The following is a 24,068-nucleotide window of genomic DNA, read 5'->3' as shown; positions in this document are numbered from 1 at the left end:
CAACCATACTCGGAGATAGCAGGGTCTAAGATTTATCCATGATTCCAAGTTGTCAATAAGTTCCACGCCTAGATAGGGTGCTTCCATTGAACACTGATAGCATGGAAGAGAAGATACACATCCCCCATGATCTTAAGGCTGCATTTGGATGTGGTGTAAATCAAGAACCGATGTAAATTTATATCAGTTCGGTTTTGTAGGCATTTGGAAAGAGGGTATAATTATTATCGATGTAAAACTCTATTTTGGTTCAGTTTTACGTGCATTTGGATGGAGTGGAGTTTTACACCCTTTCACCCATCGCTATTTTCAAAAAGCAACGATCACTTTCTTGGTTCAATATAAAGCGTCATCAATGTATTTTTACACCGATAACATTTTACAGATTCCAAACGCAGCCTAAGGAGTAAAGAGGTGAAGAGCCATACTAAAGAACCCTACTCAGAGCAGGAGTAGAGAGGAAGGGGAGTCATTGAGGACTAAGGATGAGCAACAACTTTTGAAAGGTCCAATTGAGATTAATGTCCAAACTCTATTGCTCCTCCCACCTTCATAAAGACACATCCCTAATTACTGAACCATAAAAAAAAGCACACACACATCCTTAAGGGTCTCAGTGAGAGATAACACCTCACCAATTTTATAGTATTTAACCTCAAACCAAATTTCAAATACATCACTAAGGGAGGACGATACAAGAAAAACGGTCCAAGTGAATGGTCCAACCACCAGCTTAGGTAAAGACCGTCGCATTTGATTGTCAGTCCAAGGTGATTCAAACATCTCTAACGCGAAGATATGTCAAAACCGCCGGCTTAGAATTGTTAAAAACAGTGGTCTAGACCGCCGCCTTAGACAGGCAGCGATCTACCACCTTAGGTTTCGACAAACATTATGTGACCCTTTTAGACGGCATTCCGAACCACCGCCTTATACTTGGCCTCAAATTGCCTGACTCTTCTAGACAGCGGTCTGGACCACCGCATTAGTTCCTTTTAGACGGTGGTCTTAACAACCGCCAGCTTAAATCCTTTTTTTTATTCGAACACCAGGTCAACATTTTTTCTGTACTTTTGTACCTGCATTTTTATTGATTTATCACTTTAATACGTGCTTAATTCAAATCCCATGACAATTTATACATAAAAGCTTAAACAATTTATATAAACATGCAATTTAAAACAAAATCTATAAATTTCACGATTATTATAATATCCAAAATAAATTGTTCAAATACATCTTCCAAAAAGTCCACTTGGTATAATGGTTGAACCTACAAATCATAACACTAAATTTCAGTACTTATTACTAGAGATAAGCTAAAAGAGCTCCCTAATAAAAGTTATGGTGTAGAGAACAGACTGTCTCAGGTAGCCAGGTAATAGATAAACACAGAACTCATAATATTTGCCATGGAAAAATCCTGCCAAAGAAGAAATTAGAAATGAAGAACAAAGAACCAAGACTGCACATGATACTAGAATATCAAATTATTACCTCTCATCATATACATTAGATTTCCCAACACTTTCGAATCCTTCTGTATCAAGGTAAAGCACAAATGTTCTTACTCCACCAATATCCAACTTAATGGGGTTTCCCATACCCATATACCTGTAACCAAGGGAAAAAAATGTCAGTCAAAGGTAGGGTTATTAAAAAAAAAATGCTAACCGAAGGCCAGAGGGGGAGAGGGATAGACAGGAAGACAGAAGATTAACCTTTTATTTTAGTATCATGCACGTGACCTGTGACCAACACCAAATCCTGAAAAGAACACAAGGTTCCAAGAGTTGAAGAAACCAAAACTTACACAGAAATACGACCAGATGAGAGTACCAAGCTCTAATATGGGGAAAAACATTAAGAAAAGATTTGCCTGACCGGTATGGACCAATTACCTAAGAAGGCAACCATGAAGATAAAGTCAAAAGAATATTGATCAAAAAAAGATAAAGTCAAAAGAAAAACAGTATAATAAAGGGAGGTAGTTAAATGGCCCTTGATGTGTAATGATACCTATAATAGGTAAAAAGATAGATCACTGGTTATCATTCAAAAAGGAAAATAACAACAATAGTATTTACAATGGCAAGCTAAATTATTTCTCTTTTCAAAGAATAGTGACACATGCACCTCAAAGCATCAGCTAAGCCAAGTGTCAGTAGAACACCCAAAAACCTTGAAATCAACTTAAATTCTTATTCACAGTACGTTTTCTAAAGCAATTGAAGTCATGAGAATGATTTGTTGCTTTAATCACATCAATGTTTGCGCATCAGACTATCCACAAAATAGATACTTCGTCAGATTGTAATTGCAAGGTCCAGCTCACCTACATTATACCAGCCCCATGGGCCAGTCCTAGACATGTTTCAGTGGCTGATTATATATTATAATGCATAGGGAATATCTCGGGTTGGGAGCTCAGTGATGCAGGATGCTTATATGGGTTTGGGCCCTATAACTTGCCACCTGTCACATGTATAAAGACTCAAGACCTACTATTGAATGGATCCCCTCCCCCCTTTTTGATCAGTAACTGAATTCATTTATTAATATATAACACCACTTTCAATTTGGTTAGAAGAACAGCTAACGGAAGGGCTAAGTATCGGCTAAACAGGTGGTCAATGGACTTTAGTTTTTCTGGTTCATGGGTACCATGATTCATAGGCACAGCAACTAATTTACAAGTATAGGCAGCCTATTAAAGCAGTCTAATTGTTTCCATATGGATCCCAATTTCAATGTAATTTCCTCTAGGGAAGTTTTAAAACGTCCTCTATGACAGTTTTAAAGGAAAATGAGGATACTTTTTTTATCAGCAAAGAAAATGATATATTGATTTAAATCTGAAGGGCTCTTAGTTATCTCTATCCAGTTTGACAAGTATTGAACTTTTACTAGTAGTACTAGGATGGGTGACCTCCTGGGAAGTCCTTGTGTTGCACCCCAACTTTTATTTTATTGATAAAAAAAATAAGTATTAAACTTTTACTATTTTTAGCAAACATCTGTTTTTATTGATAATAGTTTTCGGATCTAACATCTATGACTTACTAATCCTAGCAAGTTTAAGGCAGAAGTGTAAAACAAGGTTCTAGGAATCTTACAATGTCAAATCACCAAAAAAAACTCTAAAATTGTCTATTGGTGTAAAACCTTGTTGTAATACCTCAATTGAAGTTAATAAAATCTTTATTTACTGATCAAATGGGACCAGCTAAGCCTTATATCAACTATATGGGCCAGCTACATGAATCTTGTTGCCACTCGACTCTATTCAGAGTCATCTGTTGTTAAACTATAAGCCTTCTAATCATTTCTTGCTACTCCAAACCATGTCCTTTGTGGCATGACATGAAATAGACAAAAGTAAAACAAAATGTGCAAAACTCTTAATTCTTCCCATTTAAAATCAAAGTCAATTCTGTTCATGTTGAACTACTTATGAGCCAAGACTAATCTATGATATATGAACTGATTGAGATCTTTGGAGATCTTATGCAACAGACAGGATTGTTTTACAAAAATTCTGTCCTTCCAAGTTCCACAATGAACAAGCTTGTATTGCAGAAGGAAAAATTCTCCATAATGATCCCTACAGTTCAAAGGGCTTTTTTTATCAATCAGTTCAAAGGCTATTATCATAGACAAGATTGTAAAGTTAAGGCAATTGACTAAGGCTAAATCTGGTGCTCTTAGGGAGTCTGTATAGTGACAGTTCTTTGCCTATGTAATTCTAGAGTTCCCTTGTCTAAGCCTTGATGCTGTTGTACATCTTCTCATGTAGCAGCTTCCATCTTAATGAGATTCTGTCATCTTCTTTCCTGAAAAAAAAAATTACTGAGTCTCCAATCCACATAATTATTTTGCTACATCTAATTGTATTGACCATATTCCCTTCACTTGCTAAGGGCATTAGACGATATAGGTTAGCAACCTGAGCTACATCTGATTGTATTGACCATATCCCCTTCACTTGCTAAGGGCATTAGATGAGATAGGTTAGCAACCTGAAATCCTATGAAAAAAGTAAGCACCTCAATCTTTCTCAAGTGTGCACTAGATGGAAATTGGAACCAGTAAAAAACCAAAAAGGTATGTGGGCCTTGTCAACTTTTACCTAAATTTTCCGGTTTCCTAGGGTGATCTCAAAGGTCTAGGTCATGGTCTTCTTAAATACTAAAGCAACTGAAACAGTGAAAGAAGAGTCTTAAGTTCAACCTAGATATCATAGTAAAAAGATTAGAAAGAGCATAGAGTTGATGATCTTATCCTAAGAAATAGAGTGAAGTTCCCCATGGAAGTAACAAGACCCTAGATCTTTTTTCTTCAGCTCAGATATCCTATCCACCTAAATTAAACAAACCAGTACCTTCTCGATCACCACAAGGTAGCTGCCACATATGTCTGGATCCAGCCCACTTAACAGCAGTAAATGGACGAACATTCATTTCATATTTAACAAGATTTTTCTGTACATAAGACACATATAAAATATAACTGATGTCAGAACATAACAAGATGCACCAGACACAAGACACATGTAACTTGGATACAAATGCAAGGTGGTGAATGCAGCTACCCACAAAACCAATATATTGATTCATCCAATATGGTTACATGATGACAATACCAAAGAATACATTACAATGACAAATGGTTTTCAGTTAACATAAAAAGCACTTATTCAAAAATGTTTAGATTAACGGATATACATTAAAATGTTGTCCTAGATTAATAGCAAAAGCAAAAGAAGTGTGCAAATAATCTGACTACTCACTTGGACATGCATCCAAGAGCAGATTGAACTTATACCTGATATAACAATCAGTCATGGAAAAAAATGTATATTTTAAATAGAACAATTGAAACAGAACCATACATAAAACTTATTTAACTTACCTCAGGAATGCTTTTGGAAATTTGTAATTTTCTCCCTCGGCAAAAATGTATGATGAGTAATTGGAGGACAGTTGCTATCTCTTCCTCGGCAAAAAAGAAGGTCCTGAAGGAGTGGGTGCCCCCTGAACCAGGTTTTATCAAATTAAACTTTGATGGAAGCAGTTTTGGAAACCCAGGAAGATCCAGAATTGGAGGGGTTATAAGAAATGAAAGAGGAAATGTGTTGGGGCTGTATTCGGGTCCCATTGGAATTGGAAATTCCACTACAGCTGAACTGAAGGCAATGGCATATGGGATACAAAAAGCTAAGGAGATGGGGGTGGAAAGGCTGGTTGTGGAAGGGGTTTCCAAAGTTATCATCAGTTGGCTAAAACAACATGACAGCACACCCTGGATATTCAGAAATGACATCAAGAAGATTAAAAGTCTATCCAAGGACATGCAGCTTTCAATTCAGTGGACCCATAGAGCAGCAAATGGATTTGCAGACCAGCTAACCAAACAAGGGGTAATCAGGGATCACTGTTTCTGGGCTCAACTGTAAGAATGAAAAATCAATTTAATAGTGGATACATTACATTGTAGTGGGGTAGCCGAGGCTACTCATAAACTGTAACCCCTGTAATTTCTATTTTCATCAATGAAATTTCTTTTTACTGATTAAAAAAAATTGCAATTTTCTCCCCAATCAAAAGGCAAGCTAGTAAATTCATAAATTCCAAGAAACTTAGAGAGCTTATCTTTGACATCTCCAAAAAAAATCTGCAACCTTCAACTAGTTTTGCATAAGGATCTATAAGGACAACACTGCTGTCAAATCAATGCCCTTGCTTCCATCCTCGAGGACCATCAATATGATAACCATAAAGAACACCATGTCAAGGCAGGTCCTACATTTCATAGATGCATACTTAAATGATATTAATATCTCCACCCAGCCTACACCTTCAGTTCTTTCAGAAAAGCAAACTGCTTCTTCCCTTGCCCAAAATATTGATAGAGAGCTATAAAACTTTATCATTGCTTTTTTTATCAGTGAACTTTATCATTGCTTTTTCTTTCTACAAATATCTTCTTTCATCAACTTCTTTCGCTGCTTTCCATTCACCATCCCTTTTGGAAGAAATTGCACCCTCTATAAATCCTCCGGACCAGTCTATAGCATCTCCCACTAACAGTACCAATGCTACCTTAAACTCCTTAATCTTTACTGCAGGTTTTCCATTGATTCTAGCTTCCTCAAGTAGGAAATTCTTTGATTCGATCTTCAACCTCTTTCTCCAGCTAAACGCCATCTTGCTATCTTTCAGGATCTGTCCCTATTGATCCTCTATAGTACAATCACTGTTCTACTTCTCTCCCTCCTTCCACACTCAGAGCTCCCACCTTGAGCACCTGGATTAATTGATTGTCTGATTGATTCCTCCATTTCTTTCTTCTTTGCCACAGAAATGGAAGCTTAGACTGGCAAGTGGAAAAATGCACTATTAAGAAGATACTACCAAGGAATAAATACAATTTGAGTAGCTCCTATAGCTTCTTTGTTGCGGTGCCCACCTTTCAGTAGAAAAATAAAGCTAAATTTTGAAAGTTGCATGTTTGGGAACCATGGCATTTCTGGCATTGGTGGTAAATTTAGGAACAGTGCTAGGCATATTTTCTGTTGTCCTGTGGCAACTCCACCACAGCAGAAATATTAGCAGTGCTACAAGGGCTAAAAATGGAAAGACCACTCAACTATGGCAATTTAATTGTGGAAGGGGACTAAGGTAGCTGTGGAAAGGCTTAAAAACAAGCAAAAAGGTGCATGGAAGCATAGAGACAACATGATAAAGGTGCAGAGACTAGTTGAGGAGTTGGCAGTAAGTGTAAAATGGATTAAGAGGTTGGGTAATGGCCTAGCAAATATGCTAGCTAGGCAAAGTGTGCAAAGAAATAAGAAATCACATGTTTTGGAGTTTTCTTTCCTAGGAGGGAAGAAAATTATAAAAGGGCAAGTAGGATGGGGCCTAGCCTAAACAAGAAGGGTGTCTTAGACCACACATTATGCATTCTGTGTACTATCAACAATTGGTCTTTAATGCTTGCTAAAGCAATACAAATATACCCAAAATTAGAAAGATACCACCCTTAAGAAGGTAAAAATAAATACAACAAGCTTCTCAGGGATAGCCAATCCCCAATACCCTTCAACCCCTCACCTAATCAATTAAGTCAGTTTCTCTAGGTATCCATCTGAACAAGCTGTCCACCCTAGAAACCTAGCTCTACTTTCTCCAATATGATGACTCAAAGATCATAGACCAAGAGGTCTGTTTTTTTTTTTTGGTAGTTATAGACCAAGAGGTCTGCTGTGCATCCACCTAATGACTAACAGGAAATAATTCTCAATTTCCAGTTTTCCACTCCCTCTACACCAAGGAGAATAAAAGTCTCATGCATTGGAGAAATGCGAAAGATCTAGCTGAAAATAGAACCACCCTAATAATGGACCTAACCAAAATAATATTGCTACTTTGGTTTCCATAAGCTCCATCATTACCAGTTTTTTTTTTTTTTTTTTTTTTGGAGGGGGGGGGCGGGGGGGGTCACGCCATCATGCCATTCATAAGGTGTAACCAACAGCCAAAATTTTTTGAACAAAGGAAATGCTAAGGCATTAGAATTTACTTTTGGTTCAGTCCTATAGCTTTATGACCTTTTTTTGGTAAGTTCATAGTTTTACTACTTCTAAGAACCCAGTTTTATAAATACAGTTTATCCCTACTCAAATAATAAACCAATCCAAACTTAACAATTCATCAAAATACTTGTTATAGTTGAAACAAATTCTCCAAAACTTGGTCCAGGAAAAATAGGTTATTTGGATTTTGGACCAATGTTTTAAAACACAGAATGACAGAGGTGTGAAGCCAGGCTTCCACTACCCGGAGGCATGAGGTGTACTTCAGAATGCAAGAGGTGCAGTAAGCCTCCCAAGCACAAGAAGCATGGTTCTTTCCTTTCTTTCTATCTTCCTTTGCTTTTCTTTTCTTTCCTTCCTCCCTTCTGCAAGAGGCACATGAGGCATACCAGAGGCACACGCCTCATGGAAAAGGTGTTTGAGGTGTATGCCTCAAAATGCTTTTAAAACATTGATCTGAACCACATTAAAAAACAAAACAAAAAAAAAAAAGTGTTCTCACAAGGTGCCAACCAGCTGGTTGGTAAGGTCTCCTGCTGGTCGTAGCAGAGATTTAGGACCGAATCCCGCCTGCACATGAGTTGGGGGATGAGCTACCCCCCATTGTGTAGCCCTTCAAAAGAAATTGGAAAAAAAATAAATAAATAAAAAAAAAAGTGTTCTTGAAAACAACCAAATAAGATCTATGTGAAGTTCCCTACATCAAGTCTTAGTTACCTTGCCAAGACTTTTCAAATAGACTTAACAGAATGCAAGGAGATTTGTAAATGGTGGCCAAATAATTGTATCAATTTCATTATAATAAAAAAAGCAATCCATGAAACATTGAAAAAAAAAAGATAAACTCAGTGAAAATGTATGCCATTTCTCCAGTAAATTGATGAACCAACTTACAATTGAACTTCTAGAGCTATTGGTAATCCTTTCAAAAAAATAATATCAGACTTTACGGGCTAGGGTTCTTTGCTTTGTTGCATGCTGGACCACTTTTTCCTCCACAGGGAGGCCTTTCCGCCGCCTCACAGCATCAATAAGTTTCCTTGCTGTGTTTGGTAGAACACTTGAACCATCTCCAAATTCTTCAATCTCCTCTTCTGTTTTGGGTACAAAAAAAGGATCCTCAGAAAGTACCTCCCAATGGCTAAGTACAAGTAGAGCACTTGAAGCTCCAGAAGTCCATCTCCTAAGCTCATCTGCAAACCCAAAGCTTTCAGCAACTGGTACATATGCATGCACACTAAATAATGGAGATCCTTCTTGCATCTCTTCCTTCAAAACTCGGGCCCGTCTCCTGGCGAGAACAGCATACATGGGCCCCAGATATTCAGTTGGTGTGTTCAGTTCACAGAAATACATGGCTTCCACTAGCCGAGGTTTCTTCTGAAGCACAGCTGCTCTGCATGCATCTTTGACAGCCGTCATTACCTGTCCTGAAAACATTCCATATTGGTCTAATTGCTGAGCTGAAGATTCAGACTCATCAGAATGCACCCCTAATGGAACAATATAAGCTTCTACAAGAAATGCCAAACCCCACATGGGTTCATCACACAATGGTCCAGCTGCCATAGCTAGTTGGAACCCAGATACCACACTGCTCTCAAGATTCTCCGCCTCCATATACAATGCTCGATCAGGTATATCTTCATCTCTATTTTTCATCCTAGCTACATCCACAAACCCCAATCGCTCTGATACATTTGGAGAGCCCCGAATAAGAACAGAACCACTGATCTTTGAACCTTTGGAATCAGGAACAAGGAGGATATTAGGACCCACCTGCCTAGGCCCAAGTGCCCAAATCCTCTGAAGAAAATGATGCCACAGACATCTATATTTCTCAATTCCTTCCTTATCTATTTCTTTACTTCCAGTCTCGATTTCACTCCCTATGGCATTGACAATGTATTTCTTAAGTGTTTCAATTGGATCATCACCTTCAACAGTACACTTTCCTCTCTGTGTTCCCAAGATTTGGTTTCTCTGTCCTGGTTTGCCTTCTATTATTTCACCAAGTATATCTGCACTTTCATCAAGCAGCTTAGTGAGCATAGGTGGAAGTTTCATGACATGCACTCGAATAACACATCGTCCATTTGGTGTTGTCTTCTCAATATAATCAGAGCTAGCAGTTAATACCTTCAAATTCTCTAGTGGATTAGATCCCTCCCCTTCAATGGTTTCTTTATAAGAGACAAGGGGTGGTGAGACTTCCAGCCTTACCCTCGCAAATCTCTCTTTCAAATCCTTTATGCATCTCTCAAGATGAACCTCTCCTGCAGCTGCAAGTACCTGTTCCCCCCTTGCAGAAACAGTAACCTCTACAAATGGATCTGCTCGATTCAGAAGCCTGAGACCCCGCATAAGTGCACCCATATCTGCTGGATCAGAAGGTTCAATTGCCACTCTCAAAGTTGGAGCGACTTGGAAAACCATACTTGAGAAAGGCCAACAGTTTCTTGTGGATGAGAGAGTGGCACTTTTCAAGATATACTGCCCAAGACCTCGAATTGCCACAACATTTCCTGCCTTTGCAGAAGCCACAGGTTTCAAACCTTGGCCCATCATTAGATACAAGGAATGTATCTCTGCTTCCTGTACATGCTTCTGCATTAATTCCCCTCTCAATGGATCATATAAAGCCGAAAGTACAAATATTCTTTGTCCTGAATAAAGAATCCCACTGAAAATCCTTGCAAAGGCTAGGAAAAACTCATCTGATTCCCCAGCCCCTCCTTCCATTAAATTGTTCACAACTTCTCCATTTGGCCCCCATTGGGGGAGCATTTTTAATGGCACAGCAAACATCTTAGATACAAAAGCAACACATGGCGCTTCTGGGCTAGAATCACAAGCCTCAACAGATTTTCTTATTTGTTCTGCCTCTACAAGCACATCAGAGTGATCCCCATTATCCACTACCTCCCTCTTTGGAAGCAACCGTGAGATCCGAAAAGACTGAGCTGTAATGGGATCAGGCATACATTTAACCACCATGGATAAGATTGTATTAGACAAAGGAAGCCAGCGGCTCATGATAGCTTGAAGCACAACTTTTGGATCCTTGTTCTGAAGCTCGCGAGAAGGTATAGACAAATTGAATGACTTGGTGACTTTCTCCAGCAATTCCTTCTCCCCATCAGATTCAAGAGCTGCCCGATAGACATTCCAGAGTGGTTCAAGCACAAACTGCACAAACATAGGCCGTGCCTTACTCAAGCCACTGATTCCCTTCTTTCCCACAATCATCTTGGTCTTGGGATTATAATAGTGAGGACCCCACAAAGCCTTCTGCAACGCAGCTGTACTTGCCCCAAGTTTTAAAGCATAGAAATCAGCGAACTTGCTAATGCAAAAGCCCCAACCATCCAAAGCACAAACAAAAGCCACATTTCCCTTTTGGGGTTGGAAAGTGTCTTCCTCATCGTCATCCACAAACTCCTGACTCTCAATCCCCACCTGACCGGCAGAGGCAGCAAGTATGGAATCTACATCAGAAAGATACTTCTCTGACTTGTATCCACTTACAATCCCATTAACTTCGTGAACAATCCTCTGCAACCGATTATAAGCTTCTTCTGGACTCAATTTTAGTTCTGTGATTAACCGATCAACTTTGTTGAGGACCAGACAAAGCGTAAGCTTCTCTATCCATGCCTGGCGCAGAACAGCATGGGTCTGTATATGAACTCCCTCAACAGCATCGACCAGGATCAAGGCACCATCACTCAATCGAGCAGCAGTCGAGACCTCGCTACAGAAATCCATGTGCCCCGGAGAATCTATTAGATTGATAGAGTAGTCCGTGTACTTCAGAGCTATTGAGGAACTCTTCATTGTAATTGCCCGCCTCTGCTCTTCGTCGAGGTAATCCATAAACCTCAGCCGACCAGCTTGCTTCGGGTGGAGTAACCCACCAGAGTAGCCCGCAATGAGATGATCAGCAAGTGTAGTCTTGCCATGATCAACGTGGGCAAGAATACAAATATTTCGAACTTTCCGGCAATCAAAATCACTCATTTCAACCACAAATCAAACTCGAACCCAATTAATACCACCGAGCAAACACCAGAAATTTGTCGATTCAATTTAGCCAAAACAAGAAACCATCAACTGGGTTTTCCTCTCTAAGAGAAATTTGAGGGTTTTGTTTGGTACTCAAATCTTTCAACCAAAAGGAAAGGGAAAAACGATTTCTTTTTGGTTGAAACCTCACAGAACCAAGAAGTTATCTGTAGATTGCTTAAGGATGTAAAATAGTGAATTAGTTTTGTTGGGTTCTTTTCTATGGAGGATTCGAAAGACCCAAGTAATGATTCGGTTCTCTCTGCGGTTATTTTGGGGAACTCGAATAAACATATCGATGACGTATAAGAAGGATAAGCACTTGAGAGAGGAGAGGGGGGAGTTGCAAAGAATACCTTCTGATCTGAAAAGATACAGGCGAAGCGGGTTCACGATTTCTCCTTTTCACCCAGAACAGAGAAAATTCGCTTGCTGCAAATTAGCAAATATTGCTGCTAGGGTTTTACAGGCTGAAACTTTATTCCCTCTTCTATGGTTTTACAGAGGAAACTCCTGAGTTTTCTGATAATCTTATAAATTTCCCCTCTGTTTTTTATACTAACAAAAATCTCCCATGAACCTTTAAAGAAAGATAAGTGCCAATAATCCGCTTGTTGGTAAGGTCTGTGCTTGTAGCGGAAACTTTGGAATCGAATCCGCCTGCACCTGAATTGGGGTCATGGCTTGGGAATGGGCTATCCCACGTTGTATTAATAAGATATCAATTCAGTACTCAAACTTTGGTTCTAATGCCAATTTGGTCTCTGTAAAACGTAATAATTCAGCACCTAAACTTTCAAAATATATCAATCAGTAATTGTATTAATCAATTCGTTAATCAATGTTAAGTGATATTTGAAAAGACATAAATGCTTTTTGAGTATCATCTAATTTTCTTTATCAACCATCACATGTTGATAAAATTGAACGGTCTCAAATCTTTACCTCTTCTATTCAAGAAAGTTGAGGTTATGTCTCAGTGGGTCTTAGTGGGCATTCTGGTAACCTTAACTTTCTTGAATAGAAGAGTCAAGGATTTAGAACTATTCATTTGTTGTCAATGTTTAGATGGTTGATAAAGAGAATTAGATGACACTTAAAAGGCATTTGTGTCTTTTCAAATAGCACTAAATGGTTAGTTAACTGAGTGGTTAATGGCAGGTACTAGATTGGCACATTTTGAAAGGTAAATACTAATTGTCGCATTTTAAAGTTTGGAGACCTAAGTGACACTAGACCCAAAGTACAAGGTATTAATCTGAAATTTTCCCAAAAAATAAAATATGAATACCTTCCCCTCTGAAATCATCAAAATGCCTTTCTTTTTTTTTTCCTTCCTTTTCTCCCCTTCTGCTATATCCCAAACCATTGTTCAAGATATAGCAATCAATAGTGTTACCACAGGTATGCCCGTGACTTCTTACCATTCTACTAAATAAGAAAAGGGTAATTTAGGGATTAAAAAATAAGCAACTAAATGAGAATCTTTTTCAAAATTAACTGTCGGAATACTAACAGAAGGGATCTTTGTTTAATGGCCAAAGTTCAGCCAGGGCCTTTGCCTCAAAAAAAAAGTATAGGGGGTATTGTTACAAACCCCATAGTGCAAGGGGGTCCATGTAATATATCCTTTTTATTTCTCTCTTCCCTTATGCACTTTAAGATGGACCCACCGAGCTAAGTTTGGATTTCCTACCTATAACAACTCTACTCACACTTACCCACATAACATCACACAGCCACACATGAATAACATCTCATCCCCTTACATGTTACTATGCATAGTGAGATGCTCTCAATGCATGGAGATAGTATTTTGTGGGTAGACATGGGTAAAGTTCTTCTTATAAGAGATCCGGAGTTGACCAAACCAAGGAGCAAGCCGATGCCTGGTCTTATGGGGTAAACTTGTTTGTTTTACTCGTTGGGTTTCTAGTTTCTACCATTCGGTGATGAATGGATTCAAGATTATTTCATTGTTTAGGATTGGATTTATTGGAGCGCTTTGAAGCAAAAAAAGGAAGAATACCAAATGATTAGCTACAATGGGGCATGCAATCACCCAATAAAATTGTGGAGAGTACTTGTTTGGAGAAGCAAGGGAAGAGATACAATGGGTTTGGGGAAGGGAAGATTAATAATGTTAGTTTAAGGCATCGGAAGTGCCACAATCAGACGTATAAGGGATTGGAATTTGGTGAGGAAGTGGGGAAAGAGCATAGAATGAGGAAACTCAAAGTTGAGCTTCAAGACATAGTTTTTTGCTGAAAAAAAAAGAGGGTGTCTCTGAACCTTGAGGAAATTTTGTGTTGATGGTTTGATATAAGCATGACCTATATTGATCAGCAGTTTTGAAGGCCAAATCAATGGCGAGATAAGGGATTCAGGTGTATTTTAGTAAATTACACCCACAAGGTTGGTTGAGGATAGATATGTTTATGGGTCGGGTCGGGTCAGGTTTTGCCTCTTTAAAACTAATATTATATTAATTTAGTAATAATTTAATAAATTAATTTGTATTTTATAATAGTAAATTAATATTTATTAATAATTTAAGAAACAAATACATATATTATATATTTATTATATATAACATAAGTACTTTTTTATTATATGTAATAGAGTTGGGCCGGGCTTATTTGAGAAAGCCCAAACCTGGCCCAAAAAATGATCAGGTTTGGTATTTAAAGCCCAAGCTCGAGCCTGCGCCCGCAGGCTTGAAATTTTGTCCAACCCCAAAAAATAACCGGCTAGGTCAGGTCGGGCTGTCAGGCTAGCGGACCCATGAATAGGTCTAGTTGAGGATAAACCTAGTACTTTAAAAAATTAGAATATTATATCAGTCTTTTATGACCGGAAAACTACGATAAGGGAGGTATTTGCATCTTTTTTAAAATGTTAGGAGAGGTCTTTTGCAAGGTTTTTAAAACTAGACCAGACAAGGAACCGTTCTTGGGTCTGGTTCCTAGGTCAAACGGTCTGACCGTCCAATTCAAATAGATGGCCTGTTTTTTCAAAAAAATTAAAAAACAAAAAACAAAAAACAAAACCAGCAATTCACTGACCAAATCAACATTTTTGGCCAAAAAGTGGTTTTGGGTTAAAACAAAACCGATCTTCTAGTTCTTCCAATTCGGTCTGATTTTGAAAACACTGGTTTTTTGTTAAGGTCAAAATATAAGGGAGGTTTATAGGATTGTCAAAAAACTCAGACAGGTTTTTATGGTTTTTACTTTGAAGCATGTTTGGATGGGTTGGATTTAAGTAGGGTTGTACTTGGATCAGATTCGGGTCAAAACAAACAAAACCCAAGTCCGATCCTATTAGTGAAATCGAATATATATATATATATATTTTGAAAATCAAACTTGGATTTTATTCGGATCAAATGGGGGTTAAATCCATAGGCTTATCATTTGAATGCATATCATAAAATCTGAATTCAATACAATTATATAAATCGATCCTCCAAATACTAGATACTAAATATTGGATGTTGGATCGATTTTTAGACTTTTTATTCCATTAACAACCTTGGATTTTAGCAACAAGCTGTAACATTGTATGTAGATGGCATCAATTTCAGTGATACTACTTTTACCTCACATTCAAATTTAGCCTTGTAAAATAGTCCCCAACCAATCTAGCTTCACAAAGAAGCCCCTAACTAATACGGCCTCGCAAAATAACTCCTATACAGATACAGTATAGCCTAGTAAAATACTCCACATACCAATAGCCTTGTAATATATATAATAGCAATCATCAAGTTTGAGGGGCTAATACTTTAACAAAATTTTCTAAGAATTTTGGGGGTTAAATTTTCAAAAATCTTTTACAAATTTTCTTAAAATTTCGGGACTAATCTTTCAAAATTTCCTAAAAAATTAGGGGCTAATCTTTCAAAAAATTCCCCTCAAATATTCGGATGCTAATCTTTCAAAAATCTCTTCGAAATTTTGGAGATCAATTCTTCCCAAAGCCTTTCAAAGTCAAATTATTTAGAAGTTTGGAGGTTAGTCTCGTAACGAAAATTCTTCAACAAAACAAAATAAAACCTAAGAGTCGAGATGAATGGTCATGTTATTGATTCTTTGTCAATATTGAGTGATCATGATATTTCTCAAAACAAAATAAAACCTAAGGGGATGCTTGAAACTTCAATCATGGATCTATGTGTAGTCTAAATCCATTCAAGAAAAATTGAGTGTTTTGTTGAAGAATTCCCTTATTAGCCCCCAAACTTCTAAACAATTTGACTACACGTATGATTTAAAAAAAAAAAAAAACTATACAAAGCTGTTGTACTTTTTCACTATTTATATTTTAAAGAATCCTTTTTCTTGAAAGGATTTAGACTACACGTATGATCCATGATTGAAGTTTCTAGCATCACCCTAGGTTTTATTTTGTTTTGAGAAGTAACATGACCATTGATATTGACAAAGAAGATTCCTGTTTTGATACCACACTTTTTTTTCTCAATAACAAATAACATTCATTAATCATTAAAAAACTTTAAGTACAAGGAGGGAGAGATAAACTGTCTTAAGTCCCCCAAAAAAGGCCAAGGCCACCGAAAGGAGTACAAAAAATAAGAATAATAAGAATAATAAGAATGAGACCAAAACAAGGATTTTCTATTTAACCCTTGCTTGGCTAACCCATCAGCAAACAAGTTTTGCTTGGTTAATTCATCAGCAAATGAGTTAGCAATTCTCTTCACCCAACTACAGTTTATCTCAATATCCTTGGCCAGATTGTCTTGAATTCCCAACGCTGCTACCATTAAAGTTTAGTTTTATAAAGCCAATGGGAAGAGTGGTCCAATGACTTGAAGCCCTCTTAACCTACGCAGATCTTGCTATATCCCTTTCCAGTTTCTCAGCAAATCAGCCAAGATGAAACCTGTGAACAGGTCCAAACGTTTCAGCCGTTGTGCCACTCTCAAGTGGATCAGCTTATTTTGTTTTGATACCACAATTATTAGAGGACCAATTGAACAGGATTTACCTCCAGCAATGTAACAATGCAAGCATGGCAATCGAAGGTTAAATACTGATGTTCAGTTTGAGTGTAAAATGTACAATAGTACTTTATTCAGTCTAATGTAAAATATACTGTAGTACTTAATTCAATCTGACATTTCAAGAACGTTATTATTATAAATGGAAAAAAAAAAGTTATTATTATGTGGATTTCTAACATTTAAATCCATAGAAACCCCTAAATATAGTGTTTAGTGTCTCTGTGACGCTGAAATCAATACATTTCATACAATACAATACGTGCCAACCATTCCATGACTGCTTCAAACAATGAGCTACATAACCAACCAAGACAAGGGAAAGAAATAATCAATACCCCTCCCCTTCAACACACACAAAGAAGGGAAAGGAATAATAAAGAATGAATGAGATTAAACTTTCCGTGAATAACAAGTTTATGCGATCCATACCGAACCAAAGTGCTCAAGGAATTAATCCTGTTAATGGTAAATCAAGACCAGTTTTCAGCCTGTCTTCATGGACATGGAGTAAACCTAACAAAAGGAATTCTTGACATGTTCTCCATGAATTTTTATTAAATTGTTAAATTGTTACATGTAGAGTTTCTATAGCATTAAATCACTTTGATTGCTTTGTTAACATTCAGCCGACCAAAGAAACCACATCGGAAGGGCTGTAATAAGTTGCTTGTGACATGCCCTCAAAAAAATTGGGAAACAAATGAATCATGATTAAGGTTGAAAAATAAGGAATATCCACTTTGATTTGGAACACTCAGTAAAACTGCACTTCATCATATATCAACTCAACTAAATAAGCCGAGAAGAATCAGTATACAAAGTTGCAACCAAATACCCATTGAATCAATTATGTCTGTCAAGAAATTTCTCAATCAGAACTGAAAACGTAGCAAAACCTGCACAACCAACACATGCCGCCTTTGGTCCTCCTAGAAGCACAGATATTAGGTGTCAGAATATGAGTCAACAGGAAGGAAGACCGAACAGCCAAAGTGAATGGCCAAACAATATGGATGAAAGCCTAAAAACCAAACTCCTAGCATGTGATTTCAACAGGCACGGTTATCTAGCTTCCCAAAGAATGGCACTAAATAGGGGGAAAGATGCAAAATGCCTCTCTACATGTTTCGCTGCAGACATCAATAACAGAAATTAGAGTGCCCAAATACATAGCCCACATTCACACCAAACAGACAAAACAATGAAAAAGGGACTTTACTCAGTATAAGAGATCCCATAGATGCCTAAAGAAGTTACTGATGCAAGTAAACTGAAGACAGGATTTCACACCCTTGAGGATCAGACCCACCACATCAAAAACCCATAAAGCTGATGCATTGTCATTTATATGAAATAAAAACCTCCAATAACCTTAAAGATGATGCTCTGGAAGCAAATAAATATATCCAAAAAACAAAAATGCCTATGTAAGTATATATCTGAAATGCATAATATGCAGTCAGTTGTCCTTTCCTTCTAGTTAATCCACCTACAAAGAAACTTTCTATCATATAAGTCAATTAGGACGAATTAAATAGCATAATCATTTTTTTACTAATTTACTTTCAAATACCATGTAGTCCAATTAGGCAAAAAGAGTAAAAACTTTTAAGAGTTCAAAACATAATTAACATCGTAAAGATTATTATAGAGCTAAAATAACTGTAAGAATAAATTGGTTTGAAGCTATGGTGCTGCATGTTTGCTGTAGCATGATAATATGTACAAGATCCTGCACGAATTGGTTAAACAAGTATTTGGAAGCTAAATAATTGCCTCCACAGAATTGCACCTCTCTTTCAATCCACATTCTTTTCTCTTCTAGGCTTTCAGAAGTTGCCATGTCCCAAAATCTCTTTCTTTGAAGAGCACAATCATCATTAGATAAGGGCCTTACCCAATGTTAGTCCTGGGGTCTCTTTTTTATCAGCAGAATGTTTATTTTACTAAATTAGTTATATATGAAAAGTCCTGGGGTCTCTTTTTTATCAGCAGAAAGTTTATTTTACTAAATTAGTTATATATGAAAACAGTACAATTTGATGACAAGAATGTCATCCCAAATATCATAAGCTAGGTTAAAAAGAAGCCCAGTACAAATGGAGTTTTACTTAGCTCCTCAAAGAAAGGATGCTTTCGTCCTAACTGTGTTTATTATTGGTCCACATCAATTTTATTGCCACGTCAGAAAATAAAAAAACAGAAGTGACTTGATAGCTCTACAGACATAACTTTAAGAACGCGTTAAGTTGGTTCTTTTTTTTTTCTTTCTATTTCTAAATAAAACCCTAAAAACAATCTCACTCTCCAAACTGAAGCTCATTCTCTACTGACTAGACTTTTCATCATTGGTGAAGTAAGGCTAATTAACCATCCATTGTCTTCATAATTTCTGGTGAAAAAATGGTAAACTTATACCTCTGCTATTGTCTTCATCATCTCTGGTTTGCAGAGAATAAGCTTCAGTAGTGAAAACTGAAAAGTGGAATTTTGTTTTCCCGTGAAGTAAGGCTAATTAACCATCCATTGTCTTCATAATTTCTGGTGAAAAAATGGTAAACTTATACCTCTGCTATTGTCTTCATCATCTCTGGTTTGCAGAGAATAAGCTTCAGTAGTGAAAACTGAAAAGTGGAATTTTGTTTTCCCGTTTTTTTTTTCACCAGACACCAAGAAAAGGACGGCTGGTGAACATGGACTCAAAGTATGAAATCTGGTTTACAAAGAATAAGCTTCAGTGGTGAAAGCTGCACAGTGGGATTTTATTTTTAGAGTTTTGTTTAAAATTTGAAAAAGCAACAGCTAACGTCCATTATGCATTTCAGTCCGTTTGCAAACCAGTTATATCTATTTTCATAAATATTACTTGGCACTAGAAGTGATGTGGGCCAATCATAAACATATTTAGGACGAAAGCATCTTTTGGTTAAGGAGCGAAAGTGAGTACAAACGCTGCCTTGTTTATAAAGGGTACCAGCTTAACCCATTTGCACTCCTTTGCAACCCTTTCTACTTCTTAATAAACATGTTTGGGAGTCCATGGAATATATCTATTACATCTCGCCCATGAAATAATTACTTTTGAATCCACTTCCACCTCCACCTGTCTGAAACCTAGGAGCTTTGCCAGCTGGAGACCAATGGCTCAAAAACCAAATTCTGGAAAGACCTTTGGTGGGGGAATTCTACCTTAGCAGCTTCCTTCCCTAGACTTTTCAACCTCTCCCTAGATAAAGACTCAAGTGTTTCCTCTTGCATTCCTGGCCTTCTTGCTGTCAACAATCTAAATTTACAGCTGAGAAGACCCCTAAGGGACCAAGAATTCCCTGATCTTGTGTCCCTCTTCCAAGCCATAAAAGAGGTCTATATCTCCCCCCACTCCCTTGATACCCGAGTGTGGACCCTTCACCCAAATGGTGAAATCTCTTCCAGGTCGCTATTCAAGGCTTTAACCACTGGGGAAGACAGCTCAACATTCCCTTCCAAGAAAATCTGGTGCAGCAACATCCCCTCTAGAGTTTGCTTTTTTGTATGGGAAACCTGCCTTCAAAGAATAAACACCCGTGATCTCCTTCAGAAGAAGAGTTTGGGAAGACGTTACATTTCTCCTCACGCCTGTTGCTTGTGTCTGCAAGATGGAGAAACAACCAATCACCTTCTTATACACTGTAATTTCACTCAAAAGATCTGGTAACACTTCTTCAACCTGATAGGCTATCATTGGGTTTTCCCAGAACATATTCAAAACCTTACTCATCAGTGGCAAGGTTATGATCTAAGCAGAAGACGCAAAGTCTACTGGAAAACGGTGCTACATGCAGTAATGTGGGAAGTTTGGGAGGAAAGAAATAAGCGATTATTTGAAAATAAACTCAGATCTCTCGATGAATTGATTTCAGATATCTTCTATCTCTGAACTTCTGGGTGGCTAATTCAGAGCTGTTCCAAGATCTCTCAAATGATGATCTTAGCAGAAATATTCAAACCATTCTTTTTCTTCCACACTTCACTCAGACTCCCATAAGACAACCGGTAGTATTCAGGGACGGTGGGATGATCTTACACTTTGACGGGAGTGCTGCAGGTAATCCAGGTTTAGCTGGGATTGGGGGCATCTTAAGAGATGAAAGAGGTGATATTCGCTGGGATTTCAGTGGGTCAATTGGATTTACAGATTCAACCAAGACTGAAGTGCTGGCTGCTCTAACTGGAATCAGAATAGTAAAAAGTTTGGGTATTCAGAATCTCTCCATAGTAGGGGACTCAGCAAATACCATCAAATGGATGAAAGATAAGGAAAGGGGTCCTTGGAGGTTGAACCATTACCTGGCAGAAGCAAGGGACTCCTTGAATTGTCTAAATGCAAATCTGTTTTGGATCCCGGCGGAGTTAAATCCTATTGCAGATGGCTTAGCCAAGCTAGGTGCTCGCTTAGAAAATCTGTGTAGTGACAGAATTCCCCTTGTAATCTCTTTGGGGTTCTCCCCTGTTTTGTACATCCTCTCATATTCTCTTCTAGTTTAATGAAATTTGATTAAACTTTTCTCAAAACATCCTCAAATTTTCCCTTGTTATGAATTATTGAACCAAGGTAAAAGAAATGGTCACATTGAGTTATCTCTTCCTCTCCAATCCTAAGTGGAACCAATTGGCCCTAAATAAAATGACAGTATGTAAAATAAATATATATATATATATTTTATATTTATAATTTTTTAATTTTATAGGAAGCTTAGCTCATGGTCGAGCTCGAGCTTACGAGCTTTTGAGTCAAAGCCGAACTCGAGCTCAACTCTCTAGCTCGAACTGAGCTCTAGATCAAGCCTCATGGCTTTCTGGTGAGCCGAGCTCGAATAGCCAAATATTCAGCTTGGCTCAGCTCGAATTAGGGGTGACCATTCCGCCTGCACAAGCCCGGCCCGGAAATTCCGGGCTTGGGCCTGGGTTTTGTGTTCAGGCCCGGCCCGACCCAACCCAAGTATATTTAAACTTACACATTTTGTGTATAATGTATGCATATGTATACATGTTATTTTACATTAAATTATATATTTTATATATAAATATTATAACATGACATGTATAATTTATATTATATGTAATATTTTATATTATATAATGTATAAAATAAGTTTATATGCATGTTATGTCATTTAATATAAAATATTATAGATATGCAATGTTTTATATATGAAAGACATTGGCCCAAAATCAAGCCCAGCCCGGGCCCGGGCCCGTTTAGACCTAGGCTAGGGCTAATGTTTCAGGCCCGGAACCCCGGGCCGGGCCGATCCCGGGCCTAAGCTATAGCCCTTATCATAAGTGCAAAGCCCGACCCGGCCCATGATCACCCCTAGCTCGAATCCACCCCTACCTCCTCGAAAGTCCTATACTTTCCTATGAAACTTCTATTATTCTTCTCTTCCCACACCACCCAAGTAACTGTTGTCTTAGTAGCTCTCCACATTATTCTCCCTCTCTTCTTTGGTTACCTTAAGAAGTTTTAGTTGAAGATGTCCACCACCTACCTATCAAAACCAAAAGATGTCCACCACCTCTTGAGGGAGTCTTACCTACAGCTAAAAAGAGAACAGAAAATCTCCCAAATACAAAGTACAAAGGAATAAGAGATTAGTAAATGGGAGACGGTTTCTCCACTACCCCTACATAAGAAGCACATATGAGGAGAAAGGCAAGAAGAGGGCCTTCTTCTCTACAAAACATCACATGTATTACCTTCCAAGGAAAATTTCCCAGCAGCAAGCTTGAATTATTGGTGGGATGGAATAGGCTTACTCCAAATTTCTTTCATTGGGAAGCATGGTTTAAAATGTCCCTAACTTCCCTAATATTTCCATGACATTTTTCCATTTCCATGGGTAGCAACACAAAATTTTACTGGAATCAACATTTCCCCAATGAACACTACCAACACTGTGGAGTACAAGAGATAGCTTCCACGACATATTTTCATTTCCACTTCCATGGGTGGCAACATGACATTTTACTGGAATTGACATATTCCCCAATGAACACTACTAATACTATGTGCAATACAAGAGATAGTATTATAACATAAGTTGGTGACAATATTGTAGGTATGTGAAGTAACAAGTTATTGTCCACCTAACTTACATGGTTACCAGTTTGATCTAACACAATATTCATTATTTCATTTCAAATGTGAAGTTAAATATTAGTTTTTATTTGTATAATAGATTATTGGTTGATCTATTACAACTATTTACATCTTCTATGAGTTCAAATTTTGCTTTAACTCATTTTATCATGAAGCTCTGAATCTTAAGGTTTGCAGGGCAACTTTGAAACGTACTCTTTTGTCCATAACCTTAGTTTCATAGCTTTGTTTAATGATTTAGAATAAGATAATAATTTAAAAAGGTGTGCCTATGCTTTTTTTATCATTTCATAAAATACCGTTCTATATTTTGCATATTTTACAATGTTTCCACCATATCTATAATTTTTACAATATTTCCATTTGATATTTCCGACATGTTTCTTATATTGGATGACTGACATCTCCATCGACATCGATATTTCAAACCTTGCTGGGAAGTCCACCCCTTGAGAACCAAGTAATGCATGATTCTTGATAAAGGAGGAGCAAGAAAAGAGTCCGTCTGGGGAGACTACCCAAATTCTAGACTCTTCCAAGTTTGGATCTAGGAAAGCTGCCTCCAAAATGTCAAGTAGGTCACTCAAAGAAGTACACTCACTCTCCCTTAGGCCTCTTCTAAAGCCAAGGTTCCAGTTGAAACTTGAAGGAGAGGGTGTTCCCGATTTAGACACAATTTCATCCTTGAGGTTAGAGAGGGCAAAAGGTTCAGGAAACTGATCTTTTAAAGGTGTTTCCCCTATCCAATAGTCTTCCCAAAAACAGATCCCTTCCTACATCATAATGAATAGAGATAAGAAACAAAGGATATACCTTATGAATTGCTTTCTGAGGAGAGCACCAAACAATGGAATACCTATCATAATTCATAGTAATTTCTTCAAAGATAAAAGTTTCACTAGTGCACATGAAGACTCCATAAATGAATTCTTAACTCTAGATAACATTGTTCCATCAATTCCTATTCCAGAATTCCTTCAACCTCTTCTTTACTAAACAATATAAAAGGGAAAAGATCTCTTGGTTTTCTAACCTCCACTGCTTTAAGAGCATTCCATTCCTTAATCACCCATTCAGCAACAGATTCCTTATAAGGATTATAATTTACAAATATCTGACAAGATACGCTTGTCTTTCAGCAGCCTTAAACACTCTTTTGCCTTTCAAAAGCTTAACTTCAACTCAATACATGGATGCACTCCTCAAGCTAGACTCAATAATCAAATCAAACCAATGGATTA

The 24,068-nt window shown here is 37.6% G+C and overlaps 2 protein-coding genes and 1 pseudogene across 11 annotated transcripts in view; all 3 read right to left on the bottom strand.

The window, feature by feature from the left end:
• Positions 1 to 1,175: 1,175 nt before the first annotated feature.
• LOC104591066 (uncharacterized) lies at positions 1,176 to 8,207 on the bottom strand. 2 transcript variants are annotated; one of them, XR_016077649.1, is made up of 5 exons: positions 4,912 to 8,207; positions 4,382 to 4,481; positions 1,722 to 1,767; positions 1,498 to 1,614; positions 1,176 to 1,423 (listed from the first exon to the last, which is right to left on the bottom strand). XR_016077649.1 is itself a non-coding variant. In XM_088890304.1 (4 exons), exons 1-3 carry the CDS (start codon positions 5,350 to 5,352, stop codon positions 1,736 to 1,738), a joined length of 573 nt encoding a protein of 190 aa, XP_088746430.1. In that variant the 5' UTR covers positions 5,353 to 8,207; the 3' UTR covers positions 1,176 to 1,614; positions 1,722 to 1,735. The 2 variants fall into 2 exon arrangements, 1 of the variants encoding a protein (XP_088746430.1); XM_088890304.1 differs by having other exon boundaries at positions 1,176 to 1,614.
• A 155-nt stretch (positions 8,208 to 8,362) lies between these two features.
• On the bottom strand, positions 8,363 to 12,340 carry LOC148790637 (uncharacterized; annotated as a pseudogene). The gene has a single exon (XR_016077648.1). The product of XR_016077648.1 is annotated as an uncharacterized LOC148790637 (transcript).
• Positions 12,341 to 16,233: 3,893 nt separating this feature from the next.
• Positions 16,234 to 24,068, bottom strand: part of LOC104591031 (mitochondrial import inner membrane translocase subunit TIM22-4-like) — a 32,087-nt gene continuing 24,252 nt past the window's right edge. For 5 of the 8 annotated variants that reach the window (XM_088890224.1, XM_088890223.1, XM_088890225.1 and 2 more), the window contains one exon: positions 17,825 to 20,316. In XM_088890224.1, the coding sequence (XP_088746350.1) occupies positions 20,201 to 20,316 (116 nt within the window). In that variant the 3' untranslated portion in view covers positions 17,825 to 20,200. The other 3 variants (XM_088890227.1, XM_010249829.2, XM_010249853.3) reach the window with 3 other exon arrangements.

The sequence above is a fragment of the Nelumbo nucifera genome, chromosome 6 (assembly GCF_055504915.1).
Source record: "Nelumbo nucifera cultivar China Antique chromosome 6, China Antique-T2T, whole genome shotgun sequence".
Lineage (NCBI taxonomy): Eukaryota > Viridiplantae > Streptophyta > Magnoliopsida > Proteales > Nelumbonaceae > Nelumbo > Nelumbo nucifera.
Note: the sequence above shows the minus strand (reverse complement) of the source record. Positions and strands in the feature narration are given on the sequence as shown.

Coding starts and splice junctions, on each gene's coding strand:
- LOC104591066 (XM_088890304.1), bottom strand. CDS start 5,352: ATGTCCTTGGATAGACTTTTAATCTTCTTGATGTCATTTCTGAATATC. Junction 4,482..4,911: donor TTTCCAAAAGCATTCCTGAG/GTAAGTTAAATA, acceptor TCTTATGTACAG/AAAAATCTTGTTAAATATGA. Junction 1,768..4,381: donor ACCTTGTGGTGATCGAGAAG/GTACTGGTTTGT, acceptor TGTTCTTTTCAG/GATTTGGTGTTGGTCACAGG.